Here is an 18,447-nt window from a genome sequence, read left to right as displayed (position 1 = left end):
CCACGCCCAGGATGAAGCCCTTCCGGCCCTGGGTAAGTGTCAGTCGATGACCCCCCAGAAGGGCCCTGAGACTCCAGAGTCAGTCCAGGAGGAAACAGGAAATGACTCGAGAGAAGGATACAACTTTAAACACAACCCCTCCCCCCAACTCTTCCTACCTGTGTGAGTCCGAACGTGTCTTTTCAGATCAAAAGTATCATTGAAGCCTTTGCCACAGAAGGTGCACAGGTGCCTTTTCACCTGGTTGTGGCACTTGAGGTGTCTGTTGAGCATTCGCTGGAGACGGAAGCCTTTGCCGCACAGCTCGCAGCTATATACGGTAGCTTCATTACAGGTCCCTGTGGTGAACTGCGGGCAGAAAAAGAATCCAGGTTAGAGAGGGAGAAAGTGATTAGGAAAGCGGGAATGGGAGAACGAAGGAGGGAATGTCTGGTTCTGATTCAATAAGCATCCAATAAGCTCCCCCTCTAAGGCCCTGGGCTAGGAGCTGGAGATACACAGACCCCCCCAAAAAGGAAATGTCCCTTCCCTCAAGGAACTTACACTCTACCGGCTTCAAAGGCTCCCCCAAAAGGCCTGACTAAAAGGTCAGCAATCAAATGGAGGAAGCGTAGGCAAGAGCTTACTTGGAAGCATGTTCTGCCCAAAATAAGCCGCTAGCTTTGGCTGCAGGTTTCCACTATCTAAAAATACCAGGCAAATGCTTCATGTTGCATCAGAATCCAAATGGGAATGAGTAAGGCGTAAATTATTTGTATTCTGTTTCTCCTCATCTTAAAAAGTGAGTCTGAAAACCAGAATGGGGCAGGGACAAATGGAATCCTAGATTTTGCACTGAAAGGGTCTTGTGAGGTGAACTACAGCTGAGGAAACTAAGATCTGGAAGTCAGATGACTTGACCAAGGTGGACAATAAGAAAACAGTATCCCCTTGTACTTCTTGAGGAGCCACAGGGATTAAAATTGAGGCCATTCTTTATGATTTAAAATAAAACCAGCTAAATGTAAATCAACACATGCTATTTATTATACTTCTTTTTTCTGTTTTTTAATCTCTCCCATTGTTTTTCCCTTTTGCTCTGATTGTTTTCTTCCAACATGATCAGAAGTGGAAGAAATCTTAATGATCACCTAGCCAGACGAAGGCACTTACTTACTATGGGATCCTAGGCAAGTCACTTAATTAACCCAGTTTGCCTCAGTTTCCTCATCTGTAAAATGATTTGGAGAAGGAAATAGCCTATCACTCCAGCATCTCTGCCAAGAAAACCCAATGGGATCCCCAAGAGTCAGACATAAAGGGACTCCATCGTCCTGCCCTTCAGGGCCAAGCAAGACAAGTCTCTCCCACAGGACAGTTTTTCAAAACAGACCTCGGCCTCCTCTTACCCAGAAATGCTTCCAATCTGGGCCACCCCAGGAGCCCTTTGTTATCTGATGTGCTGTATTGCGTAAGGGTTTCACAACCTGTAGTTCCGGCAGCTAGATAGTAAGCTTCTACATTCCTTGAAGATATTTCCTATGAGTTTTCTTGAGGTTTCTCCTACAAGTAAATCTCTATACACTCTATACACTATATACAATTTCATCCTCATCAAAATGCATCCCTCCAAATACCAAAAACTCTGGATGGTTCCCAGTGTTTAATGCATAAGACCAAACTCCAGGGTTTCTAGGCTTTCCTAGTAACATACTTCCTGCTTGGTCAAAATGATGATTACCTTCCAAACATTTTTTCCCCAAATTCTGTCCTGTTCACCCACCCCTCAACTCATTAAGTTTACTAACATCTGAACTATCACTCAAGGCCAAGTGCAAATTTAATCTCATAATGGAGGAGAGAGGCACCAATTGGAATTAATGTGACTTATCTCCAGTCACACAGCTAGTAAGCATTGAGCATCTGAGACTGGATTTGAACTCAGATCCTCCTGACTCCAGGGCCAGTGTTCTATTTACTGTGCCAACCTAGCTGCTCCTCATAGTATTTCCTACTTCTCTTTTGCACTTTATCTTTTTCCTATTTGTATTATATTTACCTCTACATGTACTAAGTGGTAAAAACTCAAAAAAAACAAAAACAAAAACAAAAAAAAAGACAGTATCTGGTTTTTCTTTCCTAGTGCTTTAATATAATGAATTATACAAAAAAAAAAAAAAAAAAAAAAAAAAAAAAGACTTAACAAATGTGTTCTTAGTGCAATGCTTGGCACATAGTGGGCATTTAATAAATGCTAGATTTTTGGCTGACCAAACGAATAGCTTTCAAGTCACTTGTGAAAGGTCTGCACCTACAGACCCTATATACAAGTCACAGTTTATGCTTGCTCTATCCATGTCAGTTTCTCTTTCACAAGGTTATGAAAAGATTGATTCCCACTCAATGGATAATTTAAAATATGAGTTTCCTGAGGCTCAAAAATGTTAAAAACTTGCCTACAGACATACAGTGTCAGAAATAACATATGAACCCAGTTCTTGCTAATTTTGAGTCCAACACTATACATCCACTTAGCCAAGGGGTGAAAGGATCTATCCGTGGTTCTCAAACTTTTTTTTTTCCCCCTGAGGCTGGGGTTAAGTGACTTGCCCAGGGTCACACAGCTAGGAAGTGTGAAGTGCCTGAGACCACATTTGAACTCGGGTCCTCCTGAATTCAAGGCTGGTGCTCTATCCACTGCGCCACCTAGCGGCCCCTGTTCTCAAACTTTTTAAATAGGGGACCAGTTCACCGTTGGCGGGCCGGACTATCGTAAAAACAAAAACTCACACTCTGTCTCATAACCCGGCCAGCCGCATAAAAGTCCTCAGTGGGCCGCATCTGGCCCTGGGGCCGTAGTTTGAGAACCCCAGATATATTTAAAGAAAATACCCAACCAGCCACTAGAGGTTTCTTAATCCACTTCCTAGAAAAAACAGATCCTAGAAAAATCTTCCCCTTATTAGAATATAAGCATCCTGAGGGAAGGAGGGTTTTTTGGTAGTTTTTTAACTTTGGCATTTACAACCCCAGGGCTTAAAAGGAAAGTGCTTAACAGATAACAAGGCTCAATAAATTCTTTTTTATTCATTCATTTACTCATCCAACCTTTAACCAATGGGTAGTCACCAAGTGTAAAGGAGTTAACAAGCAACCTAACAAAACTCAGCTGCATAAAGAAAGCAGAGGAAATTCACTCAGCATGTGACAACGATGCAAATGCAAACACTAAGAGGCAACAAAATTCAGGTCAAAACAAAGGACACAATTTGCTCCAAGTTACTGAATTTCAAAGGGGTATCCCTCCAAAAAAATAAAATAAAATACATTTAACAAAAGATAACATATGATGATGTCAAAATTGTGGTACTGAAATGTTTTAAATTTTAAAAATCAATTTATTTTTAACTGGAAAGATACTTATGAAGGAAGTGAGGACTTCCATGTTTAATTTTTTTTTAAGTTACAAAAAATTTCCTTATTTTTATGAGTGTTAAAAAGCAAGAAAATAATTCAAAAAATATATTTTAATCTACACTCAATTCATTAGTTCTCTCTCAGAAGGTGGACAGTTTTTTAACTGAATCCGCTGAAATTGTCATGGATTATTGTATTGATCTTAAGTAACTGAGGTGTGCTCATAGAGAACAAAGGCTGTTTCTTTGTCCGGTTACCTCCAGCACTGGTCACAACACCAAGCACATAGTCAGAGCTTTGTTCAATGCTTGTTGATTGATGTGTTGAAATAAATGACTGCTTTCCAAAACAGTTGATACCAACTCCTATGAAATATGAAATAATTTGTCCAGAAAACCACCCATATATAAATTTAACAAGTTAAAATAAAGTTGTATAGTCAGCTAATATAGCCAGGGCAAGGCAAGAGACACAACCAGAGAGCTAGAATTAAAATAACAACTGTTGTAACAAAACCAGAGAAAAATCCCCATCAAATTGAGTACTCTATGGAACTTCCAAAGAAGATAAAAGGAGGAGACCCGCCCAGATAGTCAGTTAGTCCAGGGGACTTTAATGACTGGAAAGCTCATTAAGAGTCCACAAAGCAACATGGCAGCTATAAAAGCCAACTGGATTTATAAACTCCATTCAGAGAAGCAGTGTCCAGGGCACGGAAGGTGAGAGTTCTTCCGTACTCTGGCTGGTCAGAGGCCGGAATGTGCTGTTCAGTTCTAACCTGGATTTTGAGGACATTTGATAACCTGGAGAACGTTCAGGGAATGACCTCACTAGCAATCTTGAGAAAAATGGATAGACTTAGGTATTTTTCTTGTGCACAAGAATAGATTGAGCTGTAGAGGATGGCCTTAGATTTATGGAAGGACTTAGATAAAAATTATATAGGGTGAAGAGTAGACCAGATATGATCTGAAATGGTTAAGGCCAGACCCATACAAATAATTCCATAAACAGTGAGTCAACTGAAAAAAAGGGTAGATACTAACAAACTGAGAAGGGCTTTACGGTATAAAAAGAGTCCAAAGAGCCAAAATCTTCAGTTTTCTACCTTCAAAGTCTGTAAGAGTTCACTGTCACCCAGGAAGACCAATAGTTTAGCTATAGAATCATCCCTACTTCTCATTTTTGTAAATCCCCCATTTAAAAATAAACGCAAGAAAGGATGTTTCTTTCCCTTTACAATCTCACTCAGATCAAAAAGGACACTCATTCAGGTGGGGGTAAAAAACCACTAAAGAAATGACATTCCCTCAGGAGGAAAAGTATATAAAAGCTGGAGGGAAATCACAGCCAAGAAAGCAAAGGCCCCTAAGAATGCAAGTATATAATCAGCATCAAGAAAAGTTATCAGCTTCCAACAGAGGAGAAACAATGACTATGTATTCCCATTCACAAAGTGTGACCTTTCCTCCGCTTTTAAAGATAGCACTTCTGCCTTTATCCCTCAGCAAAGGTTCTACAGTTTTCTCAGGACCCCTAAAAGTGGGCAAATTATCCCTATTTCAGAAGCAGGAAAAATACGGTTCCAGGATGTAACAGCAAATCATTAAGCTAAACACAGCTTTGTATTAACCCAGCAATTGTTTTGGAACTGATTTGTGGAAATATACTGGCCAGTAACAATGCAACTCCACCCCCAAGGTTTCATTTTTTTCTACTTCTACTTTATTTGCCCCAACTCTAATCTCTATATTCAGATTAGGTGATCCTAATCCCTCCATCAGATTTATCTGTCTCTTTATTATATTTACAATAATCCATTAATCATCACTTTTAGCTTTTTGTATTTCTAGTGTCTAGAATGACTCCTGGCATGTAGTAATGTATTAATAAAACTTTAATACAATTAAAAATATATATTAGGTTATTTATTATAACTACTTTTTTAAAAAAGGTCAAATAGTGTCAACACATGATGGAAACAATCTCATCAATCTCCCTGAGACTATTTTATGATAATTCATCCCAAAGGTAATTAACTTTAAGATATTAAAATTCCTTCAATACACCCTCAAATCTTCCTAAAATATTGTCATTTTGTCTTTGTAACATCTGTGTCAACCATAGTAACTGACTTGCTTAAATAAATGCTGTTTGACTGGAAACTGAGTGGAAGCCCATTAGTTGGGGAATGACTGAATTAGTTATGGTATATAGATGTAATGAAATATTATTGTTCTAAAAGAAACAGTAGGATTTCAGAGAGGCCTGGAGAGATTTCCTTGAACTGATGCTAAGTGAAGTGAATAGAACCAGGAGATCATTATACACAACAACAAAATTATGTGATGATCAACTCTGATGGACATGGCTCTATTCAACACGGAGACAATTCAGGCCAGTTCCAACGGTCTTGTGATAGAGACAACTGAATCCAGAGAGAGGATTGTGGGAACTGAGTGTGGATCAGAACATAGTATTTTCACATTTTTTGCTATTATTTGCTTGTATTTTGTTTTTTTTCCTCGCTTTTTCCTCTTTTGATCTGATTTTCCCTATGCAGCATGACAAATGTGGAAATATGTACAAAAGAATTGTATATTTGTTTAAATTTTAAATTATAGCAGAAATCTATATTTTTAACCTATATTGGGTTACTTGTCTAGAAGAGGGGATAGTGGGGAAGGGAGCAAAAAAAAATGTGTAATACAAGGTCTTGCAAGGGTGCATGTTGAAAACTATATGCATGTATTTTGAAAATAAAAAGTTTTATTTAAAAAAAAGGTCTTCGAATTGAATTATAGGTCCCTTACTTCCTAGTGTTTAACCTCACTTTTTTTATCATATGGACTCATATTTTTTACTTGTTTAGATTGATACCCACTTATCTTCCTAAAGTTCAACATGGAGCATCCAATCATAGTGTCAGGTTTCTGTGAATTGTAAACTTTTCAGGGGAGCACATTTTAAGTAATTTCAGCTGGTGAACCAGATTTCACTGGAATACACTCCCAATTACTTAAGAGAAGAGGTTTACAAACTTTTATCATCCAACAAAGGTGTCAATAGAAGGAAATTCCTTCCCCTATTATGACAAAGAAGGAAAATAAGACTTTTAGGACTCTGGAAAGACACCCAGAGTAGTCAAGTTTGGGTAGGATTAGAAAAGCTGGTTTCAGGACACTTTTTGGCCTTTTGAAATACCAGACAATTTCCTCATCTATGAAATTGGGATAATGGTACTTTCACTGGCCCCAAGGAGGTATAAAAGTGAGAGAAGGTCCTCCTCCTCCTGAAAGCCCTAGGAAACTGAGCCACTATTACCTTGGTAGGCAGGCCAAGGTCATCAAAGTGAGAATGAGGGAGGGCCAAGTTTCAAAACCTTCTGATCCCAACCAGAAAACAGTCTGAAAGATTGATTAAGTGAAAAGGACACACAGTCCTGAGGGTAAAAAAAACAGAGTCCAATGAGACCAAATCTTCTAGATATGGGGAAAGAAAAAATAAAAGATGAGTAGTTAGTTGCAAAAAGCCCCAGGGGTTTTAGGGAAAAGTTTTCTGCAAACTGTCCAGTTTGCTACAGAATCTCAGCTTTCATTTTAAAAAACATGCTAAGTTTCTTGCTTGCTCTTCTCACAAACAATCTTTGTGACAAACAAACCTAGCATTGTCTTACCTGGACTAGAGTAACAATAGCAGCCAGAAAGCAATGAGAACTCTGGCATTTTACTTCAAAGCTTTCCTAAGAACCGACCAACAAACAAAACAAAACACACACAAAAAAAAAACCTACTGATTTTTAAAAAAATCAATGATCCTTTTACCAGATAAATTAATTAAATTAATGGGCTTGTCTCCAGAGGCTGCATATTTTCAATCTCTTTCAGATTGCCTCAGCCATCCTGGGATGCAAAAGTAGGCCTTCCTTTCATTTTTTTTTTTTGCAAAAAGGCTACCTGTTCAAAACATTCTAAAATAGTTTTCCTTAGGTGCACATTCCCTCCCCATTAGAATCACTGAGCTAGGTTAATGTCATATTTTTAGATTTTTTAACCACTCTTACCTCAGGTAAATGAAACATCCAGCTGCAAGAAACTGAGCCTTTAGTAGAGAGCTAAAAAGATTGGTGAGGGGTCTAGCTGGCACACTGAACAGAATTCAGGGCCCGGTGTCAGGGAGAATCAGCACTGTGCACAAGGGTGATGGTGGAGGGCAAGATGGCCCAAGAGTTGTCCCAGTAATTTTAAAATCAGGAAGTCTGAGAAAAATAGAAAGAAGGTTTAGACCTAGAGCAGAGGTTTTTAAACTAGGGTCAGGGAACTTGTTGCTTTTTAAAAAATATATTCTGAGAACTAGTTCAACAAAATTGGTTTCTTTTGTAATTATATATTTTATGAATGTAAAAAAGGGGTCCACAGATTTCCTGGACTACCCCATAGTTCTCCAGAAACTCTTCCTTTGTCTCTCTGGATCTTTTACTTCTGCCATACCACTTAAAAAGGATGTCATGAAACTTAAACCTTTAAATTACTTTATCCTCTATAACTCAGTGCCCCACATTAGATATTCATTTGTTCATAACTGAGAATTTATTTAATTTTATCAGAGGGATTTTATCTTCATTTTCAATTATCTGGCAAAGCCTTTTAACATTTAATAGCTTTCTTAGCTATATAGGACCTCACACAAATGGCTAAGTGTTATTGTGACTATCCCCAAATCCTTCACTTAGATTTGGCAGGGAAGCTCCCCACCAGTACCCCCATTTCACCGGAGTGGACTAACTCTCACAGTATAAACTTATGAGAGACACAACCAGTAAATAATGTCAGGATTTGAAGTCTGGTCTTCTTGGGACCAAGGCTGATCTTCAATTCATTTATATGATAAATATATGCTTTATACGATAGAAAATTATGTTAGAATAATATTTGGATTCTGCATCCCTCTTCCAAGGCAGTGCACTATTAAAACAATTGGAGAAAAGGAGCAGCAAGGACTATCATTGGTATTTTATACTCAGTGGTTTTATGAGGTACTATGGTGAAAGAATTCTTCAAGATTTGTTTTTTCCCATTCTCCAATTGATAAATGGTCAAAGGACGCAAATAGACAATTTTCAGATGAAGAAATTAAAACCATTTCTATCCATATGAAAGGGTGTTCCAAATCACTATTGATCAGGGAAATGTAAATTAAGACAACTCTGAGATATCAGTACATAGCTCTCAGACTGGCCAAGATGACAGGGAAAAGATAAGGATAAATATTGGAGGGGATGTGGGAAAACACTGATACATTGTTGGTAGAGTTGTCAATGGATCCATCCGTTCTGGAGAGCAATCTGGAACTATGCCCAAAGGACTATAAAATTGTGCGTACCCTTTGATCCACCAGCGTTTCTACTGGGCTTATATGCCAAAGACATCTTAAAGGAGAGATAGGGACCCACATGTGCAAAAATGTTTGTGGCAGCCCTTTTTGTAGTGTCCAGAAACTGGAAACTGAATGGATGCCCATCAGCTGGAGAATGGCTGAATTAGTTGTGGTATATGGATGGATGTTATGGAATATTATAGTTCTGTAAGAAATGATCAGCAGAATGATTTCAGAAAAGCCTGGAGAGACTTACATGAACTGATCCTGAATGAAATGAGCAGAACCAGGAGATCTTTATACACAGCAACGACAAAAGTATATGATGATCAATTCTGATGGACATGGCTCTCTTCAACAATGAGATGATTCAAACCAGTCCCACTTGTTCAGTGACTAAGAGAGCCATCTACACCCAGAGAGAGAACGGTGGGAACTGAATGTGGAACACAATATGGCATTTTTACCTTTTTGCTGTTGTTTACTTGCATTTTTTTTCCTCTTATTTTCCCCCCTTTTGATTTGATTTTTCTTGTGCAGTGTGATAAATGTGGAAATATTTATAGAAGAATTGTACATGTTTAACATATATTCGATTACTCGATGTGTACAAAAGGGAGTGGGTGGAAGGGAGGATGAAAAATTTTCAACACAAGATTTTGCAAGGATGAATGTTGAAAACTTTCTTTGCATATATTTTGAAAATAAAAAGTTATTGTTATTTAACATGGGATCCAAGAACTACCATGGGATTTGTAAATAAATTTCTGGAGGTTTGTGAATTTAGGTGCAAAGAAAACCAAATTGCACCCTAATTTTCACTAACCTCTAAATAAAATTTTGCATTTCCTCCAATTATATAGGCAACAAACAACACAGTATCAAAAGTAAATACAACTCTCTCATCAACAGAAATCAAGTATTTTCATATTACATTAAAATTTCTCTCAAAATATCTTTGATCAAATTTAGAACAGTCTTACAAAAATGAATACTCAAAACTATCTTTAAATGTATTTAGAAAAATAAAATACTATTAATAATTTCAAAATATCTTATCTCATTATACTGTTATATATTTATTTCAAAATATATTTTATGCTCATTACTACTTTAAATTGCCACTAGAATCTGCATGATTTCAGTCTTCCTGTCTACAAACTATATTTCAATATAATTTCCTTTGTAACTTGCTATGTTTTATTTTATGCATTTTTTAAACATTCTGAGAAGGGATTCGTAAACTTTACTAGATTACCAAAGTTATTTCTGCTCTAAGATCACAGAATTTTTGAATCGGGTCAAATCTTTTAGAGATCATCAGACTGTATCCTGGGTCAGCTTCTTCTATTTAGCTATGGTCATCAGTGCAGACAATTCCTTTCCAGAATGGTATACAATTTGCTGGATTACTGTAAATACAACTACAGAAAGGGTTCTTGGAGAAGTGAGATCATTTTAAGCTGTTTTGAAGAACATCAAGGATTCTAAGAGGCAAAAGTGAATTCAGACTAGAACAGTTGAAATCTATAGGCATCCAGAGAAGCATAAAAAGATATACTGATAGACAAAAGACTAAATAGGATAAAGATAGAAGGAAGGAGAGACAGAGGGGAGAGAGTCAAAGACAAATACAAAAAGAGAAAGGGAGAAGGAGGAGAGCAACAGAGACAGACAGAACGAGAGGAGAGAGGTAGACAGGAGACAGAGACAGAGAGAAAGAGAGACAGAGAGAAAGAGAGAGAGAATTTGCTGGGTTACTGTAAATACAACTACAGAAAGGGTTCTTGGAGAAGTGAGATTATTTTAAGCTGTTTTGAAGAACATCAAGGATTCTAAGAGGCAAAAGTGAATTAAGAAAGAGAGGGAGAGAGAGAGAACCAGACAGAGAATAGACGGGGGGGGGGGGGGGGGGGGAAGGAGAGAGCATTTATTAATATTACGTTCCAGCTAAGCTAAACAATAATTGGGGAAGAAATACAAGTGATCAAGACAATTCATCCTCCCTCAAGCAACTTACACTCTAAAGAGAAGACAATAAATAAAGAGGGACTTGCAAGGCAAAAAAGTGACAGAGGCTGACCTATCAGAATCCAGCCAAAAGTTCAGTGTGTAGAGAGAAATAAAGTTGAAAGATAAATTGAAGACAAGAGATTTAAATGTTCCCAAAATAGCTATTTGTTCATAGTGTTAGAAGTCAGTTTAATGAAATGGGGGGAGGGGGAGAGAAGGGATGTGAGAAGAGGCAATTTTAATACCTATGTTGTAAACAGGAAAGAAGACTGATGCTTTTAGAGAGCTAACAGTGAAGTGCAAGGTAGGAAGGGATGGAGATACAGATCTCAGAGTCATCTCTCCAGAGGTGATAACTGAACCCACAGGATCTGATGAGGTCATCCAGGAAGAATGTAAAGAGAAAAGAGAGCTTTAGGGTACATCCACATCTAGTGGGGATGGCAGCAATGGAGACTCAGAGCACATGGTCTGTGTAGGAGGAAATAAAGTGTCATAAAAACTCATAAAGGCAAATTGACTAAGATGACAGGAAAAGATAAAGACAAATGTTGGAGGGGATGTGGGAAACCTGGGACACTGATGCATTGTTGGTGGAGTTGTAAACAGATTCAACCATTCTGGAGAGTAATCTGGAACTATACCCAAAGGGCTATCAGTAGTGTCTCTACTGAGCTTATAACTCAAAGAGATCTTAAAGGAGGGAAAGGGACCCACATGTGCAAAAATGTTTGTGGCAGCCTTCTTTGTAGTGGCAAGAAACTGGAAACTGAATGGATGCTCATCAGTTGGAGAATAGCTGAATAAGTTATGGTATATGAATGTTATGAAATATTATTGTTCTGTAAGAAATGGTCAGCAGGATGAATACTAGAGAGGCTTGGAGAGACTTAACATGAACTGATGCTGAGTGAAATAAGCAGAACCAGGAGATCATTGAATAGGACAATAGCAAGATTATAGGATAATCAACTGTAATGGATTTAGGGCTTTTCAACAAAGAGGTGATTCAGGCCAGTTCCAATAGATTTGTGATGGAGAAAGCTATTTGTATCCCGAGAGAGGACTATGGGAACGGAATGTGAATCACAACATAGCATTTTCACTTTTTTTGTTGTTTGCTTGCTTTTTATTCCTCATCTTTTTTCCTTTTTGACCCAATTTTTCTTGTATAGCATGAAAAATGTGGAACTATGCATAGAAGAATTGCATATGTTTAATATATATTGGATTATTTGCTGTCTGGGGGAAGGGTTTGAGGAAAAAGGAGGGAGAAAAATCTGAACATAAGGTTTTGCAAGGGTAAATGTTAAAAACTATCTTTGCATATATTTTGAAAGTAAGTTATTTTTTTAAAAAACAGAGGATAATACTCAGAGGAGAATGGTCAGTAACTTCATATGCAGCAGAGAAATCAAGAAGGATGAAGGCTGAGAAAAGGTCACTGGATCTAGCAATTAAGAAATCTCTGGTAACTATGCAGAGTAATTTCAGTTGATTGATAAGTTTAGAAGCCTCATTACAGAGGACTGAGGAGTCAGAGGAAGAGATGAGTAAAGAAAACTTTTTCAAGAAGTTTGAATGAGAAAGAAACATCTAGCAGGGATGGTAGGCTCCTGGAAGGCTTTTTTGTTTAAAGGATGAAATCAGCGTTTAAAGGATGTATTATGTAAGCTTTGAGAGAGCAAGAACTGTTTTCTTTTGTTTCTAGTACTGGCCCAGAAGAACTGAATGAACTGGGGAAGATTCCATCTAGCTCCAGAAACACCATATTTCTAAACCAAATCTGACTTGGGAATGAGGGGGAAGGATTAAGTCAGTGAATCCATATTCAGATCAACTAGTCTGCTAGATTTCTTTTGGTCCTGATGCAAATTAGCAATACCTCTATAATTTAGAGACTTAGAAGGGCCTCAGGTACTAAAAGATTAAGTTACTTGCCTATAAAACCAGTTTGAGGATAGAAGTCCACTAGAACCCAGGTCTTGCAGACAAAGAAGCTAGATCTTTTTACCTATCTTTATCTAGCTGAACTGTAACAAACAAAATATGCAACATGACTCACTATAATAAATAAGCAAAGATACCTCCAGCAGAGTGAATAAATAATACCTCCTACATACGCTATTTTCAAATTGTGTAAATATTGTGACAAAATGCAAATTCACTTTAAACTTTCTGGGATGCATGGAAGCTTTTTGATATTTTTTTTAATCAAAGATCATAAATATCATTCATACAGGAGTCTACATTTTCTGACACAGAAAAAGAATTGTTCATATTTGAAAAGGTAGTCATAGACCTAAGCCATCCATTAATCAAAGCAATAAACTCTTACTGCTCTCAATACAATGCTCATGAAAAAAAGAGAAAAAAAAAAAGAAAAAAAAAATACAATGCCCACTCCCATCATAAATTAACAACTCAGTTCAAACACCTGAACAGGAATTTGTTAAACACTTAGTTAAACAGGCTTCTGATATTTTTCTCTTAAGTGACTTAAGAAAAAATAGAGCAAGGAAACTACTTTAAAAAAAAAAATTCATTTCTATGGAGATTTCTCTGTTTAAAAACCAATGATTCATCTCGAACCTGAAGGGTCAATTGCCCATATAGCACAAAGCCTTTAAGATGATTTTGACACATTGGCATATCAGAGTGATGGGCTTTTTCCAGGAAAAAGAAAAAACAAAAACAAAACCGTTGGTAGGGGAAAAAAAATCAGGAAGCTTGATACTCTTGAAACAGCCATTTTTCTGATTGAAAAACACAGAGAATACACACACACACACTCTCTCTCTCTCTCTCTCTCTCTCTCTCTCTCTCTCTCTCTCTCTCTCTCTCTCTCTCTCTCTGTCTCCTCTCTCTCTCTCTCTCTCTCTCTCTCTCTCTCTTTCTCTCTCTCTCTCTCTTTATATATATATATTTCTCTCTTTCCTTCTTTTCTGAAACCTGAAGATGATTTCCAATAAATCTCCTGCCCTGATCACTCTCCCACTGCCTTGAGAAGATCCCTACTTGGATGTCCTACTACTGGTAACTCAAACCTAAGCCATCTCAAGTCAAGCTTATTATCTTTCCCCTTACCCAGCTCCTCTTTCTGACCTCATTATTTCTGCCAGTGGCAGCATCATCCTGGGAGTCTCTCATATTAAAACAAGAGTGTTCATTCTTTTTTTTTTCTCTCTCACTTTTCCTATCCAATTAGTTACCAAATGTTCCAGTGATATTTCTCAAATTTGTCTCTTCTCTTTTCCCTCTGCCACCACCCCAGTAAAGGCAAACTCTTTACCATCTGCTTGTACTAGAATAGCTTCCAAACAAATAATCCCACCTCTCTTCCCCCTCAACTATCCTTCCCATCTCTGCTAGTTTTATCTTTCTTATAATCTGGTTAAATCACTAGTCTTCACTCATTACCCTTCTGGGGTTCTATGACCAACCGAGTAAAGCTCTAACTCCCTCCCCTGGCATTCAAGGCACTCCTCATCCTGGCACCTCCCTATTTTTCAGGCCCTATACCATCCTGCCCCCCTCCACTTAATTGCTTCAAGCAAACTGAACTTCTCACCATTCCCTACACACACTCTCCACTCTGCAAACCTTTGCACTGCTTACAAATCTTTTTCCAGTTCCACCTGTTGAAATCCTTTCCTTCATCGAATGTACAAATTAAATTAAACCTACAATCTTCCCCCAGCAAACTGCACAATACTAGTCTGTGTGTCCTTGGCAGTTAATAAAACGTTGGGTAAAAATCACTTCTACTTTCCTGAGTCCTTTTTATCATAATAGCAGGTTGCCCAAGGAGAATATTCAAACTAGACACATAATTCTTCCAGGAAAGGCAGTGCTCCTTAGACAAGCTTCAAGCTGTGATGAGAGGTTGTGATTAACAATGTACATGGAAAAAAAATCCCAAATTTCTCGAAATTCACCCTGTCACATGGGTTGATGTTAATCCTACATGTACTATAATCCCCACAGGCCATCCTTTTGGTACATTCTGCTCAGACTTCAAAATGTCTGGTACTGGGAGTACAAACAAGAGCAGAAATTCCCTTTTGCTAGTGGGGGGCTAGGAACTCAGCTAAGAGGGGACACAATTAGTTGAAAACGCAGAAATGCAAAGACCAGGAAGAAAATTCCGATTCTGATCTTTATGGATTGAGGGGAAATGGTAATTATTCAATAAGGGCACAATTCGCTTTAATCCCTAGCCTTATTGTCCCTTAGACACAAAGTGGCGGGGAGGAGGAAGACCAGGACCGTTAATAGCCCCACTTAGAAAAAGATCTTCTCATTCTGACAAGTTTATGGATAACGTAGTGGGGTACCCTCCAGTCTTCCCACACCTCCCTCGATGCCTTTCACTTTCAAGTGGGAATAGAGTAAAAGGAAATTGGGAGTAAGGGGAATAAAAAAAAAAATCCTTCCTCTCTTCCGGTCCAGGAAAAGAACCGTAAAAATCACTGAATAAGACTAAATAAATGTCATCAAAGATGCTGAGATAGTAATTCGAGACAGGCCACCTCCAGCTAACGAGATTACCTCAGCTAGAAACATCACTGATTGACTTCAAAGATTGGAGATTTGGGCCCTCTCCACCCCACAAGCTCCTAATAGTCCCAAATAGCCCCCGACACGCATCCTCCCCACTCGGCAGAAAACCCGCGGAATTAAACGCGAGTTGAAATAGGTTCTTTCCTTGCGAAAACAGCCTGGTCTCACCAATTCCCAAGGAGCCCCATCAGGTGGGAGGCTCGGTCCCGGCTGGCGCAGGAGCACAGCCAAGGTCCCGAGGTACAGATGCTATCCCGCTCTCAATTAACCGCTTTCCCGACCTCGGCTAGGCCCCTTTTGTCTTTCCCCTGCCTTTAGAGGAGAATGTCCCAGAGTTTGCCCTCAGCGGAAGGGTGGGAATTCCCTCCACCTCCGGCCCGAGTAAACGCCGCGAAACCGCGGAGATCAATGGAAATGCAAACTAGTTGGGGTTACGCAGCGAGCCCCTCGGGAGCGCAGCCCTTCCCAGGTCCGTTCAAAACCTAACATTTTCAATATGGATTCCCGGCAACTTGGATGTGCAGCCGCTGCGGGATCAGTCCCCGCACAAACGGCAGTTGCGGAACCGCGACAAAAACTGCGCCCGACGCTTCGCCGAGTGACGCGCGAGGGCCATTTTGTAACCAGCAGAAAGCTACCAAGGTGTAATAAAAGCACCCCGCCGGAGCGTCCGCGGCCACGCTCCCCTTTGTGCACACATGCATTAGTGATGAGAAAGCAATCCGTCGGGATCGCGGCGGGCCCGAGCCCGAGGCGGCCGCCGGGGCTGCCGGAGGGCGCAGCTGGCCCGGGCCCAGAGTCAGGTGCACCGAGCCGGCGACGGTTGCGTGCACAGGTTCCCGGGCGCGGCGCGGAGCGGGCTCGGGGGCGGGGAGGGGCGAGGAGCGCGAGGGGGGTAGACGCCAGGGCGTGGTGGCGGTGGCGGCGCGGCGGGGGCGGGGGCGGAGAGGGGGCACAGTCTATCCGGTACCTTGATTTTAGACCTGGCGGTGGGGCGCTTTCCTGCCAGGTGCAGCCCCGGCTGCTCGTCGGTCCTGGGCTCCGGGGCTCCCGCCTGGGGCTCCTGCGCGGAGCAGAGGTGGGCGCCCCCGGGGTCCCCGTGGCCGCCGCCGCTCTCGCTGCTGCTGCTGCTGCTTCTGCTGCTGCTCTCGCTGCGGTAGTCCTCCGTGCGGTAGCGGAGCATGCAGTCCAGGCTCACTGAGGGGGAGGGGAACACAACAGGGGCGAGTCAGTCCCTCGGGGTCCTCCCGGGGCCCGGGGGAGAGGGAGCGCAGGGCGAGCTGTTTGACCTCCGGGCGGGGCCTCGGCCCCGGCCCGGGACCTGGAGCCGTGCCAAGTGTTCCCGAGTGAGAAAGGCGCTAGGGTGGGGAGGCTGGAAGCCCCGGGGAGCCCTGAAAACGTGTCAACACGGTTGGAGAAGGGGGGGGCAGGAGGACGGTCCCCTCCCGGCTTTGTCCCGGGAGCAGCCCCGGCGGGGGCTCGGGGGTCGCCAAGAAGCTTGGCGGGGGAGCGCTGCGCAGACACGAGCGGGCACAGTGCGCCAGGGTCTGGGAGCAAGCCTTCTGAAGAGCGGCGGGCAGGCTGCAGGGTCTGCTCGATCCGCTGAATTGCATCTCCCGCTTCCAGCAGAAATGAATTAGGGGAAGGAAGGTCCTTGGGCTGGAGTGCTCGGGAGGAGGAAAAACCAAATCAGGGGAATAGTATCCCCGCAGAATCCCCCTACTTAATTTCGGATTGGCTCTACCTCACTCCCCCCATCTACAGTCAGGGGTCCCGTCGAGCCCGAGTAACAGCGCCCACTGGGGGCACTTTGTCCAAAGTCCCCGCCTCCCCCTTCCTGGGTCTCTCCAGTCCCCCCCCTCCCCAATCCCCGCGGCGGGGATGGGAAGCCATGCCCGAGTCCTTCCGCGCCCCCGCTTCCTCCCCTTGGGGAGAGGGGACCCACGCGCGAGGTCCCTTTCCCGTTCCGCTTTCTCGGCTCACCTGGGATGTAGGTGTCGGCTCTTTCCTCGTCGGGGAGCTCATCCCAACTGCGGATCGCAGCCACTGGGTTTCTTCTCTTCACCAGGAAGACTTTGGGCATGGTGGGGTTTGGAAGAATGGGGGAGAGCGGTTCGAGTACCCTTTACCTTTACCTGGTTCAAGCTCCCCCCTCAGACTGGCGAGCTCGCGCCCCTGAACTTTTCCGCGCGGGGAGCAGCCCCCTGGTCTCCCTCTCGCCTTCCTCTCTCAGAACTCCGCAAGAGGCGGCTGCTTCTCCTGCCCGGGGATTCCAGGGTTCCCCACCCCACCTTCCCGCCTCTCCTCGCCTCGCCTAGCCTCGCCTTTCCCCTGTACTCCCCCCAGGGCCCCTAGCCCTCCGGTGTCCCAGCTGGGCCCCCGATCTTTCCGCCAGCTCGTCGCTTATTTCTTAAATCGTGGGTGAGACCACACGGAGAAAAAAAAAGTTTCATAAGGTGGAATAGAAAATGCACCAGGAAACTTGGGAGTGAGCATGCGCCCTGCAAACATAACGGTGTCAACAAGCCTCCTTACCTGTCTGACCGGTTCAGGCGGCTCAGGTTTGTTCCAACCCTTCCTTAGGCATGAATGTTTGCAAAAGAATTTAACGTCTGAAAAAAATTTTTTAAAAGGGAAGAACATTTTTTCGTGATGCCCCTCGCCCCAACACACACATATACACACACATATATGCTATTTCCCCCATTCCACAAATAATCAGTGCAAATCCCAAACGGAAATCCCAACTCAGGTTATTTTTTTTTAAGCCGTGCATCGTGTTCTCTTTCCCACCCACCCAGCCCTTTTGCGAAATGGCCGGGGAGATGAGTGGATTTGTCTCAGATCACCTTGCAATCGAATCGTTCCCTTCTTCTGGGTGCTTAAGGATGATTCCCTGGGCTTGCTTAAATCATGGCGGGAGGGGGAGAAGGAAAGCAGAATTTCATGGGATTGCAAATGCTTGATGGGGAGGGGGGAGAAAGAGATTTGGAAAGAAGAGTTGAAAAATGCTCTCTTCTAAAATTTAGGGACCGGACTGATGTATACTTCTCTCCCCAAAATGCACCTTTCACCGTCAGTGATAATAATGGGGTCCTG

At 41.8% G+C, this 18,447-nt stretch overlaps 1 protein-coding gene across 4 annotated transcripts in view; it reads right to left on the bottom strand.

The window, feature by feature from the left end:
- OVOL2 (ovo like zinc finger 2) overlaps positions 1 to 17,889 on the bottom strand; it is a 50,354-nt gene extending 32,465 nt beyond the window's left edge. The window contains exons 1-3 of one of the 4 annotated variants that reach the window (XM_074287784.1): positions 17,332 to 17,889; positions 16,319 to 16,545; positions 159 to 348 (exon numbers count right to left, since the gene is read on the bottom strand). In XM_074287784.1, coding sequence (XP_074143885.1) covers positions 159 to 348; positions 16,319 to 16,545; positions 17,332 to 17,431 — 517 coding nt within the window. In that variant the 5' untranslated portion in view covers positions 17,432 to 17,889. Of the gene's footprint in view, positions 1 to 158; positions 349 to 7,459; positions 7,655 to 15,516; positions 16,160 to 16,318; positions 16,546 to 17,331 lie in introns of those variants that run through there. The other 3 variants (XM_074287785.1, XM_074287786.1, XM_074287787.1) reach the window with 3 other exon arrangements.
- Between the last annotated feature and the right edge of the window lie 558 nt (positions 17,890 to 18,447).

Source organism: Sminthopsis crassicaudata, chromosome 2, assembly GCF_048593235.1.
Source record: "Sminthopsis crassicaudata isolate SCR6 chromosome 2, ASM4859323v1, whole genome shotgun sequence".
In the NCBI taxonomy this organism is placed as follows: domain Eukaryota; kingdom Metazoa; phylum Chordata; class Mammalia; order Dasyuromorphia; family Dasyuridae; genus Sminthopsis; species Sminthopsis crassicaudata.
The sequence above is the reverse complement of the archived record's forward strand: the minus strand, read 5'-3'. Positions and strand labels throughout refer to the sequence as shown.